Genomic DNA, 27,369 nt, shown 5'->3' on the forward strand with positions numbered 1-27,369 from the left:
TCACTGTCCAGAACTCCGTTGCACGGTCCCAAACTGACTGTAACGTAGGCTTGAAAACATAGGGTAGACTGAGAATCTCCGCCAAAACTCCACACAGGTGCCCAAGCAACTCCGGGAAAGAAGGTAGACTATAAAACATAAGACACTGCCTGTCTTTTCATATATCTGTAAAAGACCTAAGAAGTAATCTGATCAAAGAACAGGTCACCAGCATTTTCAAATAAATTTTTAATTCTATTAGTATAGTATTTAAAATTTTTAAAAAATAAACTGTGAATCAAGTTTTCAAGTCTGCAAAATGCCATGTTTCCAGTCTTCAATTGCTGACAAATTGGGGGAGAATAAGGCAGCATGTAATTAAATAAAATTTAAATGTCTCCAATTAAGGTTTTTAGTTAAATATATCTTTTGGAATTATAAAGCATTAAACTATATCTTTATGATATGAAATAAGAAAATGGTGGTTTGGCATCATTTATAAACATAAATATTCACCATGCATACATACTCCAGGAGAAATCAAGCCTTAAGACAATGGTTTTTTAGTACCTTTAGTCTACCATGTGACATTACAATATACTTGCTGAAAAAATTAACATAATATTTAAATAACTATTAAGTTCATGAAAATTTACAAAATATAACTGATGTACTCTGACTTGTAATCACATCTTAAATACTTCAACTTAACTTTTCTGGCCTGGTAAGACCACTAAAAAGTAGTTCCACACTATTTTAATTTTAGAATATAAAGCAGTAGAAATTTACAAGGTTTCCATTATAAAAATTAAATAGCAGTTCTCAAAATACTGAAAGAAACTGTTTAATGAAAGCAGTACCCACATCACAACAGCTTAGTTCTTTCAGAACACATCCTCAAAGGCACATTTCAATGACTAGTATTTATCTACAGCTAGTAGCTTGAGCTTTAAGCTTCCAGTTTTCCATCATCTCAGCACTAGGATGGCGAAGGGCCGGGGGAGGTAGGAGAGCACTTCTACTTGGACAGCAGTGTGCTCTCTCGTCACGGCCAAGACCACAAACTACCCAGTTTAGTCCGAGTGGTGGTGGTATTTGTTTGGAGCATGAAGAAGAGAATGAAACTCCTGCTTCTTTGGAATCACATTTCATATTGGGTTCACCTCAATTTAAATCACTTAGTGAGTTAAAAGTGCTACAAGTTCCCAAGATGTCAGACATACTGATATTCAAAATCAAATATAAATGATTTTATGGTTATGTTGGTTATGGTCTGCTTTAATTAGGACTGATATTCTAAAGTTGACTGTAATTATAATAACATTGGGAATTTCAAGTTTCTTAAAACACTACTGTTATTTTTAAGTTTATGTCCTAGGACCCCAAAATATAATCCAATATGCAATTTGATGTGTGGTTTAATTTTCAGTGAAGTTTAATACTAACCAAAGTACTAAACTGAACAAGATTAGTACCTCTGGAGCACTAACTGATTATGTAATTGATCCCATGCAAGGAAAGGGAATTTTTAATGCTATTTTGGAATTTCAAAAACATTTAGAATCTACTATAATTTTACATAATTCTCCTCAAGTCTCAGTTGAGTGTTTCCATTTTTAAGAAAGGAAGTGTCTTTAGATTTTTTTCATCACTTTAACAAAATAATTGACCAAAAATATTCTGAAGTACAAAAAAGAAAGTGGTCATCTATTACTTAACCAAGATATAATTTTCTGGTCCCTCATAATGGTCACTTTAGGGGCACTTATTCACGTTCTAAAACAGCAGCGCTTTAAATTAAGGCAGCATTGTTTTATTCTTACCTGTTTTTCTATTAACTAGTTGGTTAGAGTTCATAAGAGCAGTTTTACACTCAAAGGCCTTTTATAATGTAAGAAGAGTTAACCTTCTTAATGTTTAAAAAGTATATAAAAAGTTATTTTATTCAAAGTCAATAAATACCTTACTTTTGTATTTGGAATTCTGAAGTAATTATGGTCATTTCAGAATGTGTAAACCATGAAATTACCTTTTAAACTAACATCAACAACATAAAGTACAATTTTTCTATAAAAATACTATATAGAAGATACATTGCTTCTTCCCTGAAGTAGGAATTTACTATTTGGACAAAAACTGTAAACTTTTGATTACATTCAACACATAACCTTTTAAAGACATGTTATTTGAGGTTTTGGCAACTGGAGCTCTTATTAATAGCAGATTTACATCACTGTAATGTAAATACATTTACATTTTAACAACACAAGAATGCCACACAGATTGTTTCTCTTGCATCTGCTACCAGGAGGAAAAAAATGGCTTCCTGCAGTGGAAAGTCTGGGTGAAGGAACTGCCGAGGTTGGCTTTCCGACCCTGAGTTTTCCCTGGACTGTGCTCCACAATTACACAGGGCATTTGTACCAGCTGGACAGGACTCTTCCTGTCTCTCAAAGCCTGAGTAAGATTTAAGATCTGTGAAAAGAAGAGATATTGTCACCAGTTCAAAAAAGACAAAGTTCCTTCAGTTTACTAACATTAGTTTAACCATTTATTCATAATTACAGTTTTTATTTCATCCACTTATGCCCAATAGACTGTGATGAGGAGTAACTGCTATAAATACATATTATATGGGTGTATTTATGTTGACACATACACACATATATACACACAAATGCACAAAAGTAGAATTAAATAACTTAGGCCAACCGGTACCTTTAAAATATTCTAGAATGCACCTATGTCCAATAGAAATGAAACCAGAGACTGAATAAAGTGAATGGTTCCACGTACTCTATTTGACATAGAAGCTAAACAAATACTGGTCTAAATAGTCTGGTTTTAACTAAATAATTGCCTTATCCATTCATTCAACAAATATATTTATTGCAAGCAAACTACACGCTAGGCTCTGTTCTAGTGCTGAGATAAAACACTGAAAAAAACAAACCAAATTCCTGCCTTCACAGAGCTTAATTTCAGCAGGGGGAGGAGTCAATAAACATTATGAATAAGTAAATTGTACCATGTACTAGAAGGCAGAAGTGCCATGAAAAAGCATGATGTATGGCCAGTGGGCAAGTGGGTTACAGAATTTGGGAAGGTAGCCATTTAAAATAAAGTTTTATTTCAGAGCTAACTCTTAAATAGGAAACATAAACTAGGAAAAGTAAAATATTACATTCCATGCTTACATATTCTTAGAATTGCTACTTGAGCATAAAAATAAGGTTATGAAACTCAATACATAGATTGCAGCCTATTCTACTCTGTTCAGATAAAATAAAATTTTAATAATTCATTTCCCCCCTAAATATCAGGTAAAAAAATACCGTTATGCATGTACTTTAGAAATAGGAATGTCTCCTTCAAGTATTTGGAAATAAATATCTAATATATAGATAGTATGCACTATTAAGACTAATAGTGATAAGCATAAAGGTTTCAACACAAAGCCATACTAATAAATATACTTCATAATACTTTAAATAGTATAAACTAGATGTTTTCAATTTTAGGAGATTTAAAGTATTTAACACATCAGGGAATTATTTCTAGCAACAGTATATACTCATTGCATCTATGTTTGGGGATCCCTTTTTAAGTTCTTCCCTTAAAATCTTCTAGACTGGCCATATCTGAATAACAAGACATAAAGAATTTATAAAATTTACCCTCATAAGCATTGTTCTTACCATGAAATAAAAAGTGGGCACCAGCACAGTCTAAGGAATGAATGTTCTCATTAGTTCCCTCTACTGGTTTTAAAAATTCTGTTCTAAAAATGTTAGTCTAAAAACACTAATTTAAGCAACAGCTAATATTTTCCTGTCTCTAAAAACAATACATAACAGTTGTAGAGACTCTGGAAAACAGAATGGTACGAAGAAAATAAAAAGTCATTCTACAGAATTAACAATTTTCAAATATATACTAATAGCAAAAATTATTCTATCTTAAAGCTATCCTAAGTATTATAATTTTTTTGGGAGTTGAGAAGACACTCTATAACTCTGCATTTACTAAAGAAACATTTACTGAGCACATACTGTGTTGGGGAGGAGAGCCCTAAAATACCCACATTCTAGAAACAACAGCCGCATGAACAAATAATGGCAATGTTGTGTAATAGACACTTAACAATAGAAGAAGACCTATGCCCTTACTTTAAAATCTGTTCCTCTTTCCTACCTACCACCATTTTTTCATTTCTCAAAGAATAAGCAAATCTATTTACATTTTTCCATGAGAACTGAGCAGAGTCCAGTCAAGTTAGAGCTACCTGCAGCACTCATGTATTATTATATGCTTAAATCAGAGAAGATAATTTTCAGAAATAGACTAAACATTGCAGGCAAGGTGAAACACTTCAGAATTCTCCATCTATGCCACATTTGATAATTTGGTAGGGACTGACAGTTATGTCAAGGGCAGATGGTATAAACTCACAGATTTCTTTCCTTTTGACTAGTCATTTCACTGGTCCTCAAATTTTAGTGGGCACAAGAATTACTGTATCTCCTTAAGGACACATATATTCTACTTTACGGTTGATTTTAAGTTACTTTTTAATAGTATAATGTGCCCAATATGCTGATGTTTACATCAAATTTCTGAGTAAAATGGACAGCAGTGGATTCCCAGAGTGCTGTGGAAATGAGAACTCCCTGGGTAGCAGGAGGAGTCTAGGAAGACAAAGCTGGAGCTTGAAGGAAGGTGTCCTCCAAAGTAAGAGAAGGCAAGGAGGAGAGATGGCACCACTGGGAAAAGAAAACGACAAGGACAAGCACTTAAGAGTGGCCAGGCTTAGGGGAAGCTGCAAATGACAGAGATAAAAGCAGGTGGACTGGCTGGAGGCAGACTGTGAAAGGTCTTGTTGACTGTGCTCGAGGCCCAGACTTGAGCTTGTACGCACTGACGAATCACAGGCATTTTTTGTCACGAAAGGTAGGATCAGATTTGCTCTGAGGGAGACCATTCTGGTCTAGTGTGGAAAAGAGGTAAGGACACCACTTAGAAGAGCGTTAGACCAGAGAAGAGATGATAAAGTCCCCAGGAAGAGGGAATGCTTACTGCTGCAGATTTGCCAGGCTGAGAGAGACCCCCGTATTTTACAGATGTTATAACCCCTTTAAACCAAGTTTCCTCCATAGAAAATGCAGATAACTATGGAGAGCTGTTATGAGGATAAATGATAAGAAACTTACAAATAGTAAAAGGTCAAGTACTCAGGAGCTACTAAAGTGTTAAGTTCATTTTCTTAACATCAATCATTTCTGAATCTACAAATGACTGTGTGGTTTACAAATCACTGAATACAAGTTCACTATGTACTGATAAAGCAGTTTTATTATTTCTTTTTTTCAAAATTTTTACTTATTGATGGGGGAGGGGGAAGACAGAGAGAGAGAGAGAGAGGGAGGGAGGGAGGGAGAAAGGGAGGGAGGGAGGGAAAGAGATATTTTGTTGTTCCACTTATGTATGCATTCATTGGTTGCTTCCCGTATGTGTCCTGACGGGGGCTGAACTTGCAACCTTGGCGTACTGGGTCAGCACTCTAACCCACTGAGCTCCCGTCCAGGGCTTATTTATTATTTCTGCCATTTTTTTTTAGATCACGTATAAAATATATTTCACATTGCCCATAAATATTTTCTGAGGCCTAGTGTTCCAAACTGGCACAGGGAGAAAGGGATATGAATGAGTTTTTGAACCTCATTTTGACCTACAGCTATTTAATGTAAAATTCAAAACATGGTTTATCTTTAATTCTCATAAACATTACAGCCGAGATTTTAAAAGAAATGCCTTCCTATTAGTTTCAAGTTCCATTCCACATCTTTATGTGAAGAATCAGAGCATGACACTGATTGTGTGTAAAACTGAAGACTTAGTATAAACAAGGGCAAAAGACTTGGTTGTACAAAGCACAAATCATAAAGTTAATTGGCAAAATTGGAGAGAAGAGGGATTTAAGGGATAATTATAAATGATGGAAATAGCACAAGTAATTTGACTCAATTAAGGAACTAGCTAAATGATGATTCTATTGTTTGGAACATAGGTTTTTGTTTGCTAAGTCTCTATTTCATTAAGCACTGATTTACTTTGGAATATAAATTACTACCTGATTTTTTACACCAGATTTTTAAAAATGTCATTAAAACTAGAGAGCTACATAATCATGTACATGGTCAGGCACTCTACTCTTTCTGGCTATCAGAAAGGTCAAAGCTAAAATTAAAAAAAAATAATAAAATAAAATTAAACATACAGAAAAGGTATTGTTTCATTTTATTTTCCCCCAGATCTTGATCCTGTCAGTTTTCTACTTTATTATATACACCTATATAATACTTTAACTCCTTTGTGAGTGAGATAGGATATGAATAAATAAAGCTAAAATGGCAGATAAGTACTGGTATATCTTTGTAACAGACCTCACTCAGTAGTACACTATCTCTATATCTTTTCAGATAAGCATTTTTACATTTAAATTTCCATGTACTAACTTTAATCAACAACAAAAGTTTACAAAATTATTTACAGCCTTTATTTTAAAAAATTATTTCTAAGATAAAGATATATACTTAGGGATAATTCCAGAAGATGGAGCATATTGATAAGTTAATTTGTTTCAAGCAAAAAGGTGAGGTTAGAGGGTAATTATCAATGCCTGAAAATTTAGCTCTAATATATTTGGAATGGTAACACTCTGCATTGCAATATAATTACAATCACTGATCATCTAAAATTCCAGGGGTGGGGAGCCATTTTTTCCTGCCAAGGGCCATTTGGATATTTCCAACATCATTTGCAGGCCATACAAAATTATCAATTTAAAAATTAGCTATGAAAAAGCTCCTAGAGTTACTGAATTTCGAGTCTTGCCTGCGGTTGCCTTGGCAGGGCCAGACCAAATGATTTTCTGGCCCAAGGGCCGGACGTTCCCCACCCCTGATCTAAACCCTTCATTCATGCCTGAATTATGGAAAACACATCCCCAAGAGGCTCTAGACTCCTCTTCCATTAAGTAAACCTGAACCCCACTGTCCAGCCTAACCTTCTACAGTGGTTCTTAATCTTTGTTGGGATAGGGATCCCTTTTGCTGAGATGGAAATCCTATGGTTTCCCGCCATGCCCAGAACACACTTATATGTGGAATTTGGCGCACAGTTTCAAGGAGATCAGAGCAGAAACTCAGGATGAGATTTCCTCCAAAATGTCAGTCTCACCAAAGCCCCTTTTAATGCTAAATCTTTAACTGATCCAATCCCTTCTGTGTGAAATCTATATTCTGGTACCTAAGGCCCTTTACGATCTGGGTCTATACTAGTGCCCCAGCCATTTCCCTTCCTATTTAAAACTTAGGACTCCAGCAAAGCACTGCATAGGCAATGGAGCAGAGATGTACAAGCTGGTAGCCGTCCCCTTTCCCTGAGCTCCATGAGAAGAGGAACTGGGTTTTACTGACTGCTTTATCTCAATGACTAGAACAATTTCTGGCACTAGTTCTGACAATAAACATTTGGTGAATAAATGATTATCTAATTTAATTATATTTATTTGTTAAAGTTATATAATAGTGCAAAATCTAGACTTGTCTTTTTTGCTACAAGGATGCAGCAAACAGCTACCTTAAATTAAGTGTATATTTTAGGAAGAAAAGGTTAGTAACTCACTAAAATACAGTATTTACAGTATAATTTATTTTCATTTCAAGTCTTCCTTTTGGAATCTAAATACTATTAAGAGTGGAAGAACCAGATGTCATCTACAGGGCAGCCCAGCCTCCCGGCCCACGCCAGCAGACCTAATACCTTGTATCTATGAGGTGAGAAGCGGTGAGAGGACTGAGTTACAATTATTACTTTTATGCCCCATGGTGACATGGTTATTTACTGACTGCTCTTGCAAAGGCCAAACACGTTCTAGTAGGTAAACAATCAATAGGCAACAGTCCATCTAAGCACGTGAAATTCGGAGGAAAAATCTAGTATGAATCAGGAAAACAGTTACCAAAATGAGGACAAAGAATTCACAGTACATGGAAACTAACACAACCAAGTCAGGGATATCTAATTTATAAGCCAATAGAGGAAAGATACTATTGAAATCAACTTCATGTCTAATCATCTGAGCTATTTTGGTTCAGCATAAAGACAGTATCCAGAATTGCATCTTTGGGTCACAATGGAGAAAAAAGTTGGTAAGTATTTCAAAGAGATTGTTTTTTTTTCTTAGCAAGGCATAAAAAGGTGACCTACCTGACCCCTCATCACAGACATCTGACTTTCAAAAGTAGTTCTGTTAAATCTTTTGTCAGTCTATCACAGAAAGGAAAAAAACATCATTATGATTCCAAAAATCAAGATACTTGAAACAAATATTTGAAAACAAACTCTTTCAACTTAGCAATAAGGCCATTAGAAAGCTTTCCTAATTGATAAAATAACATGAAAAAGTATTTTTACTTGAGGTATTTTTGTACACACCTAAAATGATAAAAAGTTTATTTATACTCCAACTTGTTCCAGAAAAGATTAAAATGGCACTCCATCCAATGAGTTTAGGCTTTTTTGAGAGAAGTAAATTATAATAGGTCACCAAACAGTTGTTATAATTTTTAGTCATTATGTAAATATTCAACTTTTGAAGACAACAATTTCTCCAGTTTTAAATTTCACTTCAAAGAATACTATAGTAAGTGTAACATCACAAATTGATGCTCTGTAGAGTAAAACTGCTAATTCCTTTCTGTTATGTCAAGCTGCACTGCAAGAAGTGATACCAAAAGCCAGTAAATTAAAAAGTATCTCTACTAAGAAAATCTCTTCTATTTTAAGATTTCATTTTCTATAATAATTAAAACTAAAGATTTATTTACCTTAAAAAGTTTACGAAGATCTTCACATAAATCTTGCACAAAGTTCATGTCAGAAATATATGGTAGAATCAAGTTTCTTGTTTCTTCAGAAAAAGGAACTTTTGCTTGAGGAAGCCAAGCCCAATGAAATGGATCTAACACAAAAAGTGGTCTAATCAGTGAAGGAAAGGGTTTATTTTGACCCATGTTTATCCCAGTTCTTTTCCTACAATTCCCAGGTTCTCAAAAAACAAGCAAAAAACAGGCAGGAGAAAAAAGTTATCAGAAAACAATTATCCTTTTCTACTTAATTTATTCAAATTCCAAGTTTGGATGTTCAATTCAGACGGTGAAACACAGTAAGGTTTTACCTGAACTAGTTAGGATTCTGAGTTTTAAAGAGTAAGAGTTTTGATAATGAGTCTATTTCAAACAGTCCTATATAAAAACATATTATCTGAATCTGGTTCCTAAGTTTGGAAATGAAGAGATAGCTATAATTTGTTCATAGCCCCAGATCAAAAACATCTTGGCTGAGGTCTCCCTGCCCTTCCAGCCACAAATGATCAGGAATTGGACACACTCATGATCTTCTAAAATTTTAAATAATTAGTAGGTAAATAGGTGAGTTGGTTTTAAGGGATAAAAGACCCATCACTCCAGGCTAACTGTAGTTTTCTCCCAAGAGGACCATAATCTACACAGTGCTAGGACTAGAAGGATTTGTAAAGCAGTGAAATATTCTAGAGAGAGTGCATGTTCAGTTTCCTACACCAATGTATACAGCTTATGACAAAGCCATCACCCATAGAACTACTGCGGGTACATCAAATGAGAACCTCCAGCTTTAATGGCTCCTACCATTTAGAAAGCCCTGAGGAAGAAATCTGCCTTTAGAGTCATTCCTTCTTACTTTCATCTATCTCTTTGTACACTGCGGGAAGTACACAGTCCATTCCAAAGAAAGCTTTTCCACTGGCCCACATCTCCCTGAAGCTATATCCAGTTTCCTTTTTACCTTTCCCTGATCAATTACATAAAAGAAAAGCCTTTATTCTAATTCCTGACTCTACTTCCAATCTCTACGCCGCACCTTTACTATCACTCTCTCCCCTAAGACCACCAGTGACGGCATTAGAGTCTCTCCAAAGGCCCATTTTCAGCCCGCATCTACTTAATGGCTCTGTATCACTATCACGCAGCACTGTTTTCTGTCATCTCCTCCTCCTCTCCTACGTGGCTTTGGAGATACCACTCTCGAAGCTCACCTCCTGTCTTTCAAGCCACTTCTCTAGTATGCTGGCTTTTCTTCCCCAGTCCATCCTTACTTCTTTTTCTCATTCGTCTACTAAACATTCATGGAACACTAAGTACTTATGTGCTTTGAATTATCCTAGTGATGGTATTTGTTCACCATGATTTCCATGGGAGATAGCAAACACCACCATGGTTCCACTACCAAGGTGAGAGTTTAAAAACTATATCCTTAATACCATTTCCTCTTTCAAGTTCAAGACACTCAATCCCCACTGTGTGTTTGGTAAAATTTCCCAGATGTATTGTAAGCAACTTAAACTTAACACTTTTAAAGTGCAATTTGCATACAGATCATTAGAGGAAAAAGAAATGAAACAATCACATCTCAAGTCATTTCAATAAAGGTAGGAAAGGAAAAAAAGAAATAATTGGAATTTATGGTAAAGAGAAATAAACTAGATGGCAGTAAGAATTCAAACAAACTACTACTTTATTGAGACAAACTACAGAGTTAAGTTTACCTATTAAAAGAATCTCAGGCTAGGTAAAAAAAAATCTAGGTAAGTGATGTTTATAAGTCATACTTAAAATGATGGAAGTTAAAAATAATAGTATAGAATCATGCCAGGTAAATGCTAATAAAAAGAAATAAGATGCACCAATGTTACAAGACAGAAGAAGGAAAAGAATAAAACATTGGGATGGATAAAGTAGTATATATTTCGCATTGATAAAAGAACAAGCCACCAGCAAGATAAAATGCTGGGCCTTTAGGAATATGAAATACAAAGCAAAAAATAGAAATGTAAGAAATAGACAAAATTGCAATCATAGTGAACTTTAACTTTCTCTAAAAAATCAGCAGATCAAATGGCCAAAAAATAAGACTATGATTTGACTAACAATTAACAAGCATTAATTAGTAGACAGATATAGAACTTTGTGCCCAAACACATTCTTTTCAAATACAGTCCTTCAAGTTCGCCATATATCAGATTACACAGGAATTGCTAACAAGTGTCAAAAAGCAGATCTCACACAATCACTTTCACAGATCACAAAGCAAGAAAATTTGAAAATAACAATGGACAAGGTTTTTAGAAAATCAACTGATTTAGAAATTTTACAATCAAAACAAAATACTTCTAAATTACTCTTGACAAAAAGAAAATCTGAAAGTATAAATCTATAAAGCAGAATAAGAGAGCAAGCATGCCCAATCTATAGCTTAGCCAAAATGGTACCTAGAGGAAAACATTTAGGAAAACAATACAGGATGATACAGAAGAAAATAATAATGATGGAAAACATAAATTATCAATGAAAAAGCAAAAGCAAATAAATAAACTGAAAATCTGATAAAACAAGGTCAACTAGCTGAATAGCACACAAAAAATATAAAGAGGCCAATGTTATATAATAGACAAATCTTTGGCAACTCTAATAAAAAAGGCTACCAATGCACAGTAGGAATTTAAAAGTGGCATAGTCACAGATGCAGAGATTACTTTTAAAATTTATTAAACATATTTCAAAAACATATACAAAAATTAAAAAACCAGTACATATTCTGAATAACCTAATTCAATTATTCCCAAATTTTTACAAAATTGGTTTTATCTATCCCTGTTTTCTCTCCCTAAGTATTTTAAGGCAAATTTCACCCCTAAATACTTAATATACATAGAGGGAAATTTCTTATTTATAAGAGAATTCTATAAAAAACTTTATACCCATAAATCTACAACTCAAGGACAATTTTAAACAAAATAAAAACGTCTAAAATTGGCTTATACCAGACCTTTAAGACTAAGAAACAAACCAGTAGAGATAGGTAAGGCAGTTAAAGCACCACTCACTAAAAAGAGGTGGCGGGTAGGGGGAGGCTTACATTGTTTTATCAGTGAATATTACCCAAAACATTTAAATAAAGCTCTACCAAAATATTAAATTGATAATCCCCAAGTTATATATATATTTAAAATTGGAAAGCTATTAAACTTACTTTACAACGTTAATACAAGCTAAAAATAAAAATCAGACACAGTCATCCAAAGATAAGTGAATATATACACGGCAAAACCCATATAGTACACATCTCTGGATTTCGTATCTGGAACAGAGACTAATGAATGATACTTCATCTCGTTTTTCTTCTGCTAGTTTAATGACCATGAGTTCCGTTCCCTTCCTTTTCTGGAAAAGGGATAATTATAGAACTTATAAAAGGTTCTAAATACTCACATGTTCTCCACTCATCAGGATGTTTAAAAGGAAATGCTAGACCATTATCAATTGCAGCTATTTTAATAAGGGGTTCTCTATCATCAATCCATTTTGCTTCCTAAAAAGGAGAAAAATAGTCTGTTGATAAAAAAAAATGTATATAAATATTTTTAACAGATAAAGTAGTTAAGAAATTATTGAGGTTTAAAGACATTTTATCTGAAGAGCCTATAAAAATAAAAAATAAGTTCCCAGAAAGTACAAATTTATCATTAAAGGGTAGAGACTGTCTTAAAAATCAGCAAGAATTTCAAATCACTACTTTAAAAAAATTTGATATTATAAATTCATGTAGTAACGGTTTCTTTTTAATTCCCCCTCTTTGGGGAAGAGGGCTTGAAATTATTAAGACTTAAAGTGTTATCCTGGATAATTTATTGCTAGATGCATTGCATAAATGTATGAAAGTTACAAAATATGGACATTTTTAACAACTCAACAAGCTATCTTATTAAAATCTAGTCTTTTCTAGGGTCCCATAGAAATAAATCATTTTAAATACAAAATGTTTCTAAATAAAACTTGCCAAAGATCATAGCTAAGTATAATAAGGTCCAGTAGAAGGAAATTCAAGAAACTCTTGGTTACAGAATCTAGGCCATTGCTAACTTCTACATTCTTCTATAGCAGAAACAAAGACCTCAGGAGCAAGAAGGTTTTCATGTTAAAGAGTGCTTCCTATTATTTAAAGATAGACAGTTGCCATTATGAAGTGGCCTAGATAAAATAATAAAAGATGAATTTGACAGTTTTTTAAATTAAAAGTAGATGAGTGGATAAAAAAGAACTATGGTACATTAACACAATGGAATACTACTTGGCTGTAAAAAGGAAGGCAATCTTACCTTTTTCGACAGCATGGATGGACCTGGAGAGTGTTATGCTAAGTGAAATAAGCCAGTAAAAGAAAGACAAGTACTCTATAATTTCACTTATATGTGGCATCTAGTGAACAAAATAAACAAACAAACAAAATAGAAACAGACACATAGATAGAGAACAACTGACAGCTGTCAGAGGGGAGGGGGGGCCTGGGTAAAAAAGGTGAAGGGGTTAAGCAAAAAAGCAAAACAACAAAAAACCCCCAAACAAACAAAAAACAAAACAAACCCCTCACAGACACAGACAACACAGAGGGAAAGGGGAAGCCGGGGAGGTGGGAGAGGGTAAAGGGGGAATAAATGGTGACAGAAGGAAACTTGACTTGGGGTGGCGAACACACAATACAATATACAGATGATTTATTATACAATTGAACACCTGAAACTTATATAATTTTATTGATCAATGTCATCCTAATAAATTCAATAAAAATTTTTTTTAAATTAATAAAAAATTTAAAAGAATTAAAAGTATTAAAGGCTTGTGTGATATATGCCAGGTTTATTTCCTTTAGTTTATTATCAAGTATCTCCATGAAAATGCACAAAATACTTAAGAGCAAAATAATGAAGTTTTCAGTAAAATCTAATTGCTCAAGATATACCAATAAAATATATTTAGAAATTACTAAAAATATGTATATTTAAGTATGTATTTTAAACACATTTCTGCTATAACTGGCATTTATTTTTTTATTTCTATCTTTTCTATTTACAACTTTATTGAGGTGTAATTCACACACAATAAGCTTCACATATTAAAGAATACAATTTGATAAGCATAGATAGATGTGAAACCTTCACCCAAAAGTTTCTTGTGTCCCTTTGTAGTCCTGCCTTCCCTCTTCTCCCTCCCCCCCAGGCAACCACAGTCTGCTTCCTGTCATAGGGCTTAGTTTGTACTTTTTGGAGGTTTGTATAACTAGAATCAGAGAGTGTGTTCCCTTTGTGTGCAGCTTCTTTCACTGCTTCTTTCATTCAGTAGGATTTTGAGATTTGTCCACATTACTGCCTATATTGAGTTTGTTCTTTTTTACTGGTAAGTATTATGAACATGAAGTTTTAAACTTCTTTGATAAACAACGAAAAGTACAGACTTTCTAAAGTGATGCTACAGCTTTAAGTGATGAGAACACACAGACGATAAGTATCGGAGAAATTATATCTTTAACTAGTTAAATCTTTCCCAAATGTGTAGACTGTTTTAAACCAGTAGAACTATTTTGAAAATATCTCTTATATAAATATTTAAAAATCTGAACTTGGGGTAGTCAAAGTTGACAAAAACTGATCTAAAATCTATCATTCTGATGGTGTTATGGGTCTATGCAGCCCATTATATGTGCATTAAACACAGCTTCTCATATAAGTAGAACATTTTTTTAAACTTCAATATATATGATTCACAGGTAAAGTGCACGTTTCCTAATACTGAGTCAAAGGACTCAGAAAGAAGTGAATTAGTAATATGTAAACATGACCAAAAATATCAGAAGCTTTTATTACATGAAAGCAAAATAAATCTGGTGGTTCTACAAAAATTTCCCAAGCTCTATAAAAAGTACCAAGCTGGTATCACTCTTCTATTTTAATGCAACATAAAAAATAAAGCTTCATGGAGATTGTTTTAAAAATAGAATTAAAAAATGTAAACATGGGAAGGAAAGAAAAAAGATTAGAAAAACAGAAAAAGGAGATAAAAACCAAGAATCTGAGTGAAGGAAATGAGAAAAGAATGAAGACTAACTTCAAGGAATCTTTTACAGAAATTGTGTGTATGTACAACACACAGATCCTTTTTAATTTCCTTACCTTAATTTCCTTTCCATGTTTCTGCTTTTCATATTTGATTAACCAATTATCATTTCCTCTGTCTTTCAAAATAGAAAAAAAAAAAAATCTGTTACTTTGTTGTTTTTTTTATGGAAATAATAGCTTAATATCAAGGAGAAAAATCTAGTCACCTCTTGCTTTTCAAGACTTTCATTGGTTATTTGAGACACATATTTACATATTAAAGGCTCCAATTTAACATAAATAAACTAAAAAATACTTATAAATATTAGCTAACATTTATGAGCATTTACTCTGTGCCAGACATTGTTGTAAGTGCTTAACACATATTAATTCATTTAATCCTCATAACTACTCTGTGAGGTAGTATATGATTGTCAACAACTATTAAATCAAGGTTATTAAAATTAAGAGTAATTTCTCTTCACCTTAGAAAAAGCATCTAACCCTAGAGTATTCTAGACTTTACACTAATTTTAACATTAAACTAAGACCATATTAATTAAGATGGTAAATCTAGAAAAGTATATATAGTGCTTGTTGTGAAACCAATATAAATGAGTGAAAATTTGAACTTATGGCTCTCAAACTTCTGAGTGCAGCAGAATTACCTGAAGGATGTTTTAAAACACAAACTGCTGGCCCCCACATGCAGTTCTGCATCAGTAGCTCTGGGATGGGCTAATAAAAGATGCTTGTGTAACAAGTCCCCACGTAACACTGACCTGATAAGCCAGGAACCATGTTTGGAAACCACTGTGTTACATTACCTGTATCATTGCTCCCTTCCAGCTCATAAAAAATTAAAAGTTTAATGTATTTATAGACCACAATAAGTTACCTACAGTTAAAATAAGCATCTAAAATAATTTATACAATGGGTTTTAATTACTCATGTTATGCAGATAACATTTCTGATAACTGGTTTTGTCCTGCTGCTACGAAGAAACCCAGTAGGAATAAGAACTGATCATGATCACCACGGCAGAAGCCTGTTAGGAGTCAGGCTCTCCAATTCTGCCAGGAGGGTTAGGACTGTACCTGTTTTCTAAGGCAGGTAGAGAAAAAGTGGCCTCAAGACTTCTGCATCAAAACTTTACGTCTTTGCCTGGCTGGTGTGGTTCAGTGCTTGAGCATCAACCTATGAACCAGGAAGTGACAGTTCGATTCCTGGTCAGGGCATATGCCCAGGTTGCTGGCTCAATCCTCAGTGGGGAGTATGCAGGAGGCAGTCGATCAATGACTCTCTCTCATCATTAATGCTTCTCTCTCCCTCTTTCCCTTCCTCTCTTTGATATCAATTTTTAAAAATGTATCTAAATTAAATTAAAAAACCCTTTGCCTTTGATTTGGATAATAGGAGTTGTATACAGTTTGAAAACTACCAAGATTTGAGTGAACAAATGAGAGAGCTTCAATACCTGTATTTCTGATGATGTAATCCAAAACCACTAATCTTTCAAACTGCGACTGAAATTGTTTTCTAATATTCTCAGGCAAAGGGTCAGCTTCAAATTTCCTAAGCCAAAATTCAGCATTCTTGTAACCTTCAACAAATAACTGAAAGGAACCAATCTATAATTTTAAGCATATAGTTAGAGAAGAAAGTACAAGAACAAAGGAATTATTTTTTTAATTTCTTAGCAGTATCATCATAAAGTATATAAACACAATAAGAAAAATAGAAGAGTTAACACTAACTTAGATAAGCCACATTTGTCAAGAACACTATTTTTACACACCAATGTTAAATAATCAAAAAGAAGACATAGCAAATAAAAAATGCTCAACCTTAGACTTCCAAGGAGCATAACAGCTATTTTAGGATAAAAGTCACTTCTATCACTAAAATTACTGGTTGTTAACATTGAAAAGTTATTAAAGGAAATACAAATTTAAAAAGCACCTGACACACAGATAATGGGTAACCTAGTTGGCCTCATAAATACAAACAAATGACAAAGGAAATCTATTTCTTATCTTTCTTAACAATTTATGTTGTGTTACTGGCATGAAATTTTAATGATTTCCTAACGGTTTTCTCTAAAGCACTTATAATTAAGTCCTAGTAGTCGTAAATATAAAAATAATATCCTTTTTCAGTCACACTTATTTCAGCATATCCAAGGAGTAACAGGCCTTATAAAAATTTTTCTAACCCTTTGCTTACTTCAAGTACAATTTTAAAAACAAGTTAGACTGACCATTAATTTCTACTCAAATTATTTTATCTAGATAAATGCACGGCTACAACACAACAAAATGGCAGGTCAAATAAATATATATTTTTAAAAAGCCTAGAGCTTTTTCTAAAATACCTTTCCCATGAACCCTCCCTACCCTTGCTTAGCTAGCTGCTAATCAATCATCCCTTAGTTTCATTTAAAAGTGGTAAGAAAAAACAAAATCTAATATATAGTGAGTAAACAAAGCTAGTACCATTTACTTTTCTATGTGCTAGGACTGTACCAAGTACTTGACCTACATTTCATTTTACCCTCACAACCCTAAGAGGTAGTTTCGATTATTCTCGTTTTATTGAAGCTGGGGCTTGGCGACTAGCCCAAGGTCTCAGAGCTAACCAGAAGAGAGGATGGGAGTGAAACCTAAGTGTGATTCTGGACCTGTGCTTTTAGCCATTATTTTATAAAGATTTAGATGCAACTTCCTCTTACAAACATTCCCTAGCCCTCTCGGAGTTCTTGGCACTTAACCATCCTAACAATGTTACATTGCATAGAGATTGCTTCTTTACTGTAAGCATTTTGAAGATGAAAAATTGTTTTCATTACTGTTATGTCCACAGCACACAGCACACTGCCTAGCACATGGAGCTCAGTTAATAGGGGCTGAATTGCCCCCCAAATAAAGCTTATCACAGTAACTTACCTTAGGAGGGAGTCCTATCCGATGAAATTTTCTACCTACTTTTGGCACTTTCTGTAAAGCATACTTTTTGCCTTTAGCTTTTGCACGGTCAATTGTATTGTAGTTAAATGTTTTACTGACAAGCCAAACCACCTAGAAACATATGGTTTAGAAAAATGGTTATTAGAATTTGCATGAAAGTATTTATATTCATATACATTATGAAACTTGAATACTGTAAATTAGCAAAGTCTAATCCTACACGAAATGCCTCAGAGAATCTAAAATAGAAAAGCTAAGGGATTTTGAAGTCAGTTAAACGGCACATCTTTCTCTCTGAGAGAGGCTCCCTAAATTAGCCAGTGGAAGAAAGAAGTAATTTGTACAATCAGGAATAAATATGTTGAGGAAGTCTTCGAGTAAAAATGTATAAAGGAAAAAAAGTCTTTTGAGCACATTGGTTATCTATACCTTCAACAGAATTTCTAGATCCCTGACCTTTATCTGCTTTCTAAAAGCTAGCTCTGCCCGGCCAGGCATGGCTCAGCAGTTGAGCGTCGACCTAGGATCCAGGAGATCGGGGTTCGATTCCTGGGCCAGGGCACATGCCTGGGTTGCAGGCCAGGCAGTTGATCAATGACTCTCTCATCATTGATGTTTCTATCTCTCTCTCTCCCCCTCCTTTCCTCTCTCTGAAATCAATGAAGATGTATTTAAAAAATAAATAAATAAAAATAAAAGCTAGTTCTTTTTCCTTTTTGTTAGCATCATCTCAGCCCATGTGTGCAAGACATTCCCTTGGGTACTCTGTTGATCTATACTAGAATCAATTTGTTAGTCATGCATGACTGGATTACCAAAAAAAGGGGGCTCAATTTTAGGCTCTGTCATTAGAAATGTGTTAACAGAGAAGTAGGCTACAAGTCAACATCCATGCTTAAAAACTAATTCTCCTTTACCCTTGTTTTTGGTACAACGCCCAGGTGAAGCTTTTCATCCACCAGGGAGGCAGCAGCTTCAGAAAGGTATCCCTGGTTAGGAACCAAGCAGCCTCTGCCAAAGCAGCAAGGGCAGCAGACCTTATGAACATATTTGGTCCATTTGGGATTCAGTTGGCCATAAGGCTCTTCCGATTTGGGTTTAAACACACCAATAATTTTCTATAGGGGAAAAAAGAAGAAATTGTATTAGACTTTTAATATAGAGATAATAAGCCATAAAATTCATTCTGATAAATCTTCCCACCATAGACTTGAACATAACCCTTAAACATTAAGGGATTTAGTTCCAATCACATTTTTATGTTTCTTCTTATTCAACAGTCTAAAATCAATAATCCTTTGGGCTAGTGGTTTTCAAATTGTGCTATGAGCAACCGTAGGGAAGGTGAGAGGGGAGGTGAGAGCAGGGCTCTAAGACATCATGCCACTTAACAAGATAGACTTTGATTCCACCTGTTTGATATTACTAGACTTCCAACTAATTAAAGGATTCCACTGATTTCAAAATGTACGAAAACCACTGCTCTAGATCAAACAGTTATTATTCAGTATCTGTTAAATATCCAAATTATATGTTTATTTGTTCATTGTCAACTTTCCCCACTCAATGTATATTCTAAAAGGGCATGAACTTTCTTAGGACTTTATTCCAAGTACTCAGAAAAGTACTTAACACATGGCAGTCATTCCAGCATGTTAAATTGATAATTCCAATGACAAACAGTGTTCTCTATACAGATAACGATGAAGCTAAAATATAAAGGTAATGACAAGGTATAGTAAATATCTATGTTGTCAGATTCTCTGACCCTAATCTTTTTTCCAAATTTTTTTTTACGAACCAATTTTAAATAAATTTTCTCCTCTTAAAAAAAAAAAAAATGTTTGCTCATGGATGTCTAATAGTCCATAATCTTTACTACTGGTTTGATAGAATATATTCATATTAAATTTAGGGACTGAATTATCTGTAGACAAGAAATAAAAATCTTATTATAATTTTAAGTATATAATTGCTTTATAATGCCAAAAGCCTGAACCACTAACATGAAAGTCAACAAGAACAAACTGAGAAATCAACTTGGAGTAAAGATTACTTATATACTTAAAACTTCAGAAAAGACTATGTTTTAAAAATATAATTTCTTTGGAAAAAAATATCTGGATGAAATTACAATCTCTTTTCTTCCTGAAAAAGGAACTTCTGGCTATGCAACATTCAGAAAGCTTTTACAAATGATCACGTCGATATTTGAAAAATTATAGACTGAGTGGAACAAAGTCCCATATCAGCTTCTCTTTTCTGCCCTGGAATTATACTTTGGTTCATTTCATTTTGTCACATTCCAGGGCCTTCAAACTTCAAACTTCCCAGGCTCCTTCTCTGGGGTAATGCAGGGAAAAAATATTCCTACAGTAAAATAAATCTTTGAAAAAAAATCAAGCAATTTGGAAACGACATTAAACAGGTTTTGAAAGTTTAAACTTCTACTTTGCTTGGCTAATATGGTTATAGACTACTGTGAGGTAAGGACTTAGGATAAACTCAACAAAGCTACAGCTGAAAGTGAGTATTCAATAAATGCTTGAAACCAAATATTAAAATAATAGGATAGCAAACTATAATTTCAAATGAATAGCTCTACTTCTAAGTAGTAGTGCTTTAGTAAACAACAACAAAAAACTGACCTTTATTTCTAAAAAGACAGTGCAATCAGATTTATTAGGAAAATATCTTCAAAAACTCACAATGACTTCACATTTAAATTAGTGTTTTCCAAAAATTTCTGTTATATACAGTAGGTCTGTGAAATTCTTACCCTCTTAGGATCCTTCACAAAGTAACTTCCACTTGAACCTTGACGAATTCTTTCTGGAAAAACTCCAAATTCTATTGCTTGCTCTGCTTTCAATATAGTATCAGCAAACCCTGGATCATCCAAGAATATATTCAACTCTGAAGAACCAAGAATTATTGCATTAAGAAAATCAATGTTAAGACAGCACATGAAGCAGCAGAAAGACCAGCTATGACAATGTTCGTGATATGAACCTGTAATATTAGATCAGGTTAATAACATTAGGACATGAAAGTATAAAAATATGATCAAGTACTATATGGGATGCTTTGACCCCGCTACCCCTATTTCTCTTTAAGCTTCAAGTAATGACACATGGAACACAAGATCCCTACTTGTCGATATACTCACACTACTATGCACATTACTTTGAACTCCTCTCTTCCAGTGATTTTATTTTCCATTCTACTTAAGTCTCCAACTGCAAGGTCATACCTCAGATCTGTTATTACCAATACCTGTAATCTCTCCATACTTAGAATTTCAAGTACTTTATATCTTCCTAATTTCCTCCCTCTGGCATCCTGAGCCCCCATATTCTTCCATCTCACTGGGGCCTACAAAGCACTGATCTATCATGTTGTCACTGAGCTTCACCTCCTTTGTGCCCTCATTTCCCTCCTTGATCAGCTTAAATTAGGGTCAATCATCAAATAATCAATCTCTTCCTCTCTCCCCTCATCATGGTCACCTGGAAAAATCCCAATTCTGGTTAAACCCAATAGTCAGCTGACTGTGCCTAGGCTTGGACAGCTAAATTTGACAAGAGAAACACACACAAACACAATGCCTGGTCTCACTTTAAACCCATCACCACAAACTTCAGGTGGGCTTCATGTTGCCCAGGACACATGCTAAATTCCAGTTTGGGACTGAATGTTTGTCTCCCCCCAAATATGCTAAAGAATCCCCAATGTTATTGTATCAGAAGATGGGTCTTTCAGAGGTAATTTGGTTTAGATGAGGTGATGAAGATAGGGCCTCCATAAGGAGATTAGTGCCCAGAGTGAGCTCTCTCTCTCCCTCTCTCCATCTGCCATGTGAGGACACAATGAGAAGGTGGCCATCTGCAAGCCAGGGAGAGAGCCCTCACCAGAATATAACTATGCTGCCTCCTTAATCTTGGTCTTCCCAGATTCCAGAACTGAGAGAAATAAATGTCTGTTGGTTAAGTCACCCAGTTTGTGGCATTTTGTTATAGCAGCCTAAACTAAGACAACTCCCCTGGTCCACAGACTCTCCCACTCTTCTGAACAACTACCTCAAACTCTCTCCTCTCCTCAAATTCCCTACACCTCCTCTCTCTAAGCAGTTGACCTAGTTTCCAATTTCACTAAGAAAAGAGGGGCAATCAGAAAAAAACTAGCATTAGCTCTCAGCACCAAGTCTACCCCCCACTCCTATCCATTCCATCACTATAGATCAGGGGTGGGGAACGTCCAGCCTGTGGGCCAAAATCATTTGGTCTGGCTCTGCCAAGGCCTCACCAAAGAGAAGCAGTTCCAGCCATCACATTAGGGGTGAGTTAATTAAATGTTTAACCAAATATAGCAGGCTAATTTTTAAGCCGATAATTTTGTTTGGCCTGCAAGTGACATTATAAATATCCAAAAGGCCCTTGGCAGAAAAAAGGTTCCCCATCCCTGCTATAGATGACCTGTCCAAGCTCTACGATCAACTCTTCCTCTATGTGTACTAAACCCTATCTTAGGGACTACTCCAGGGCATTTCTTCAGTAATTTGTCCCTGCATCAAAACTTCTCTCTCTACTGGATCATTTCTCTCACCCCCCACATCCAATCCATCAACAAGTTGAGTGGCTCTGCCTTAAATATCCAGAATCCAACCACCTCTCAGCATCTCCATTTCTGCCACAGGAATCAAGCCACTATCACCTAGGTTATTACAAGTCTCCTAACTGCTCTTTTACCCGTGCCCTTTCTATATTCAACAGAAAAGCTATAGGAGTCCTTTGAAAATAGATCAGATCATGTCACTCCTTTGTACAAAACAGCACAAGTTTCCCGTTTCATTTGAAAAAAAAAAAATAAAAGTCCTTATAATGGTCCCCAAGACCCTACCCAATTTCCCCTAACCTCCATTTTAATTTTCTGTTTAGCATTTTATCACCTAACATACAACTAACATATCTTTGTGAGCTCCAAGAAGACAAGTATTCTTTCACTGATGTATGCCCAGAACTTTTAAAGTTCCTGGAAAATAACAAGCACTCAATAAACACTTGCAGAATGAATTAATAGTCATTTAAAGTGAAATTTAAAAAATGAAGTGGTAGACATGCAAAAAATTACTTACTTTGGAAGGTTATTTAAATACTATTACATGCATCCAATATTACAAATATTCAAAACATAAAGTTTCTGTAATTTAAAATTTGCCTTAATTCAGACAGAAATAAAATCGCTATTTACTAATTTTTAAATGTTTGTGCTAAGAGAAATACTACAAAAAGGCCTACTGGGTGTATTTAACTACTTAAAAGAATAAATTTTCTTAAGTATTTTAGTCATGGCTATACAGTTAATATGCTAATTCCAAATCATTCTTATCTACCCCATGAAAATCCTTACAAATGAAGGAAGAAACTTTGTCTTGATTGTTCACTGTGTATCCCTAACACCTGGAAGAGGGCGGCACTTAATACTGAATTGAATAAATGTATTATTTAGATGCTAGAGTGTGCCAGTAATCATTACTAGTCAAATATTCCTTCTAGGTCAGGGCTCTAAAACAAGAAAGAACTTGAAAAGTTATTTATTTCAACCTTGCTCCCAGTACTGGTGTACTTTCCACAATATATCACCAGCAGGTAGTCTTTGGGTCAATGTTTAAACACTTTCAAAGAGAGATCACTCTTTTTTTCATGCTCCTATTGTTTGCTTGAAAACATATATAAACTTCTTCCTTTTCCAGAAGTAAGTCTCCTGTAGTTTCACCTAATATCCTAGACATGTCATCTGTAGCAAAACAAAAGTCTACCTACTCCTTTCTCACCAGGGATAGTCCTTCAAACAGTTGAAGATCATTTCCTTTTCCCCTAAGTCTATTTTCTGCCTCCTTCCATATGGAAGTGTTTTCAGGCTTTTCAGCATCTGAGTCACTTTTGTTTCACACCTCAATTTTTCAATGTGCCTCCTTAAAATAAGGTCTCTAGAACTGAGCAACCTATTGCAGAGAATAGAGACATCTCTCAGTCTCATTGACACCACATCAAAATAAGCACTCTAGCATTACATTTGTTGTTTAGGAGTCCTGTCATACTTCTAATTCAAAATGAAATGGCTAAATTCTTAGACTACTCTTGGTCTCTCCCATCCTGTACTTGAATAGTTCTTTTGGAAACTATGTGCGGACTTTGACACTATTACTATTAAATGTATATAAAATTGTTTTATGGGTTAAGCTTTATGAATTGTTCATAGAAACTGTCTTTGCTGCTCTCATGGAGCCCAAGATCATACTCTGAATATTTAATTCAGTTTCAACCAAAATCAGATGAACAGAAGCATTTCTATAAATCAGCCAGCATATTCTTAATCCCTTTTTCTCTAATCTGTCCCTCACTGAGCAACAATCTTGGTTAAGTGAGATAATCTGCCCCCATGAAAATGGACATTCTTTGAGACAGCCTGAATTAATCGTCACAGTCTAGAAAGGCACTTAAAAGACAACTGGTCCTACTATCTAATTACTGCCAGGAGAAGAGGCTACATATCAATTATTCTAAAATCAAAGTAATTGTTTTTTAGATAATTTTTCTTTAACTGAGACTCATAACTCATATTCTACAACTTTCTGCACTTCAGTTACTTAAATGTACATTTGTCAATGAGTTTAACTTGGAAGACACCCCCAAAAGTTATGCTTCAAGCTATATATGCTAGGAGATTTGGCTTGAAGGTTTACTGTCATTGTCTGGTTTGATTTGTAATAGCTGAAGACATGGTTAGCTATATTTTCTTTAAATTTTTTTCAGTTAAAATTACTATCACTTCTTTTAAGGAATAAACTATGGGGTTTTAATAAAGTCTCTGTATCAAAGAATATTCAGATTTCCCGAGGAGAATCTCTGTGTATTCCCTTTGGGTCTCCTCTAAAATGACACAGTGATCTTTTAGTCAAGTTCCAATCCTATTCAAGCTTCTCACTTTCACAAGATGTCCACCCCACCCTCTGAAGCATTACCCCTGGTGTTCCCATGTATTTGCCAAGCTTCCTCTCCATGGCTAATTCTTTAAAAAAACCCCACAAAACTTTATTGATTTCAGAGAGAGGAAAAGAGAGGGAGAGAGAGAGAGAGAAACATCAATGCTGAGAGAGTCATTGATCGGCTGCCTCCTGCATGTCCCCGACTGGGGATGGAGCCTGCAACCTGGGCATGTGCCCTGACTGGGAATCAAACCCCGATCGCCTGGATCCTAGGTCGATGCTCAACTGCTAAGCCACGCCTGGCCGGGCTCCATGGCTAATTCTTACTCATCCTTTGACTCCATCTGATCACCTGCAATGCTATAACAAATGACTTAAGTTCCAGCAGTACAGAGATCTTTGTTTTGTTCTTTGATATATCCCAAGTACCTAAAACATTACTGGGCACAGGTAGACTTTCAAGAAATCTGAGCTAACAAATTATCCTCTTAACCACACTTAAGGGTTATTACTGGTCCTTTAGTAAGTAGAAGTTGAAAATGGAATAAGAGAACCCATTGTATAACTACTTTTAGTTATAAAGTATGCATAATAACTTATCAAGTTCTCATTTTAAGTAAATCAATCAAATGTGGCAAGCTAGCCACACTGATCTTAGTTACTTCACAGACTGATTCTAGGTAGTATATATCCAAACTATTAAGGTAGCTAGGTGAATGTGGGTCCATTTGTGATGTGGTTCCAACTTCTTGTTTGTTTGTTCTGTTAAATGTTGTGATGTCCATTAGCTAACATCATAATGGTCAGTCAACTTGCATGTCTGACTGGTCTGCTAAAACTTTATTATTGGTGAAATACTTGAATAGGAAAGTCTGCCTCTTAGGCCTCTCTGACTTATTTACTCTAGATTTTACTCTGACTTGTTTAGTTCAACTACAACTTAAATAACCTATCTAAAATTCTTTATAATGTAAAAGGCCCATTAGCATACTAGTAGCAGCAGAGGTAAAATCTAACTCCAGAAAAACTAAGCAGTATTAATAAAAACATTTCGTGTGTATGTGTTTAAGCTATCCTGTATGAAGTGATACTTCAGGCAAAGTGCACACACCATCTTATTTAAACCATCCTAACCATTAGCAAACGGTGTTATCCCAATTTTACAAACTAGCTGGTCTCATCTCTAGCTAGGACTCTTACAAGTCTACTCTATTTTACGACCAAATTAGACGAACTCCACTTGACATGCCAAAAAACTAGCTTTATTAATATCCATGCCTGCAGTAGCATGCCTACATTTTACTAACCTTCAACATCATTTCAATTACCTTCTCTTTCACCTGAGGCTATCAGTTTGCTTAATCATGAAAAAAAAATTTTTTTTCTTTTTAAAGTATAATAGAGAAACAACGCAAGAAACAACTTTGCAGGAGAGAGAGCAGGAACAGAAAGTCAACTGCCTCTGCCCCCTCGGGCCAACGTCACAATGACAACATTTAACAGCAGAAGTTTTCGAAACGTGTCCCAGCGGCAACTGGATATTCTTACTGTACCCTTGCAGATTCACCGCTCGGGGAACTTTGATAGTTCAGGGTTCTTAACCCAAAACTCAAGTTCAAACTTAAGCAAACAACTTAGGTCATTTTCCAGTGTTAAGTTTTCTTCAGTGTCTGATTCTAAAAGTTCAGGCTCACTCTGAGGGGAGGGAGGCTCGGGAACAGTTTAGCCGTGACAACCGCAGGCCCAGGTGAAGCGCCCACAGCCCCTGGGAAAGGGGCAGACACGCGGGGCAGGGAGGGGAAGGAAGGCGTCCGAGGTCCGAGCAGCGGCCGCGCCCCGGGGCTCCGGGCGGGGTGCCTGGCGGACTGCCTCTCCTACCAGCCGAGTGCTAGTGCGAGACGGAGAAGGGAGCCGGCGGCAGGGCGGGGAGCCCCGGGCCGGGGGCCGCGAGGGGCGGGAGTGGGGGGCTGAGCGGCGAGGAGACGGGAAGCGCCAGGTCGCACCTGAAACCATGCAGCGGTCGGTGGGCGAGCTCTGCGGGTGCCCCGCGCCCCGGGAGGGACAGCGGGGCGAGTCACTGGGGCGGATCAGCAGTTCCTGGTCGTCCGCCCGGCGAGCGGAGGCCGCGCCCTTCTGCCGGGCAGCCTCCAGCAGCCTCACGGCGGTCCCCGGGGCGCTCTTCCGCGGCTGGGCCCAGGCGATCCGCGGCAGCAGCGGCTCCCGCTCCTCGTCCTCCCCGTCCAGGCTCTCGCCGCCCGCGGCCGCCCGCCTCCCGGACCCGGGGGACTCCGCCATGGCCTCGTCCGTGCTTTCCGCGCTGACACGGGCTCAGAGAGGCGAGGTGTCCGGGTCTGGTCTCGGCATCGCGGGAAAAACCGGGCAGCTGGGTCAGACCGAAGCCACC

At 35.9% G+C, this 27,369-nt stretch overlaps 1 protein-coding gene across 2 annotated transcripts; it reads right to left on the minus strand.

The window, feature by feature from the left end:
• Positions 1-213: 213 nt before the first annotated feature.
• PI4K2B (phosphatidylinositol 4-kinase type 2 beta) lies at positions 214-27,369 on the minus strand. Of its 2 annotated transcripts, none has more exons than XM_087827974.1 (10): positions 26,983-27,369; positions 20,757-20,928; positions 18,895-19,095; positions 17,957-18,088; positions 16,489-16,642; positions 15,086-15,147; positions 12,351-12,450; positions 8,871-9,004; positions 8,251-8,310; positions 214-2,454 (listed from the first exon to the last, which is right to left on the minus strand). In XM_087827974.1, the coding sequence occupies exons 1-10, from the start codon at positions 27,258-27,260 to the stop codon at positions 2,281-2,283; spliced, it is 1,467 nt and encodes a 488-aa protein (XP_087684100.1). In that variant the 5' UTR covers positions 27,261-27,369; the 3' UTR covers positions 214-2,280. The 2 variants fall into 2 exon arrangements, with proteins under 2 accessions (XP_087684100.1, XP_087684096.1); XM_087827970.1 differs by having other exon boundaries at positions 20,757-20,893; positions 26,969-27,369.

The sequence above is a fragment of the Miniopterus natalensis genome, chromosome 1, assembly GCF_054644295.1.
Source record: "Miniopterus natalensis isolate mMinNat1 chromosome 1, mMinNat1.hap1, whole genome shotgun sequence".
In the NCBI taxonomy this organism is placed as follows: domain Eukaryota; kingdom Metazoa; phylum Chordata; class Mammalia; order Chiroptera; family Miniopteridae; genus Miniopterus; species Miniopterus natalensis.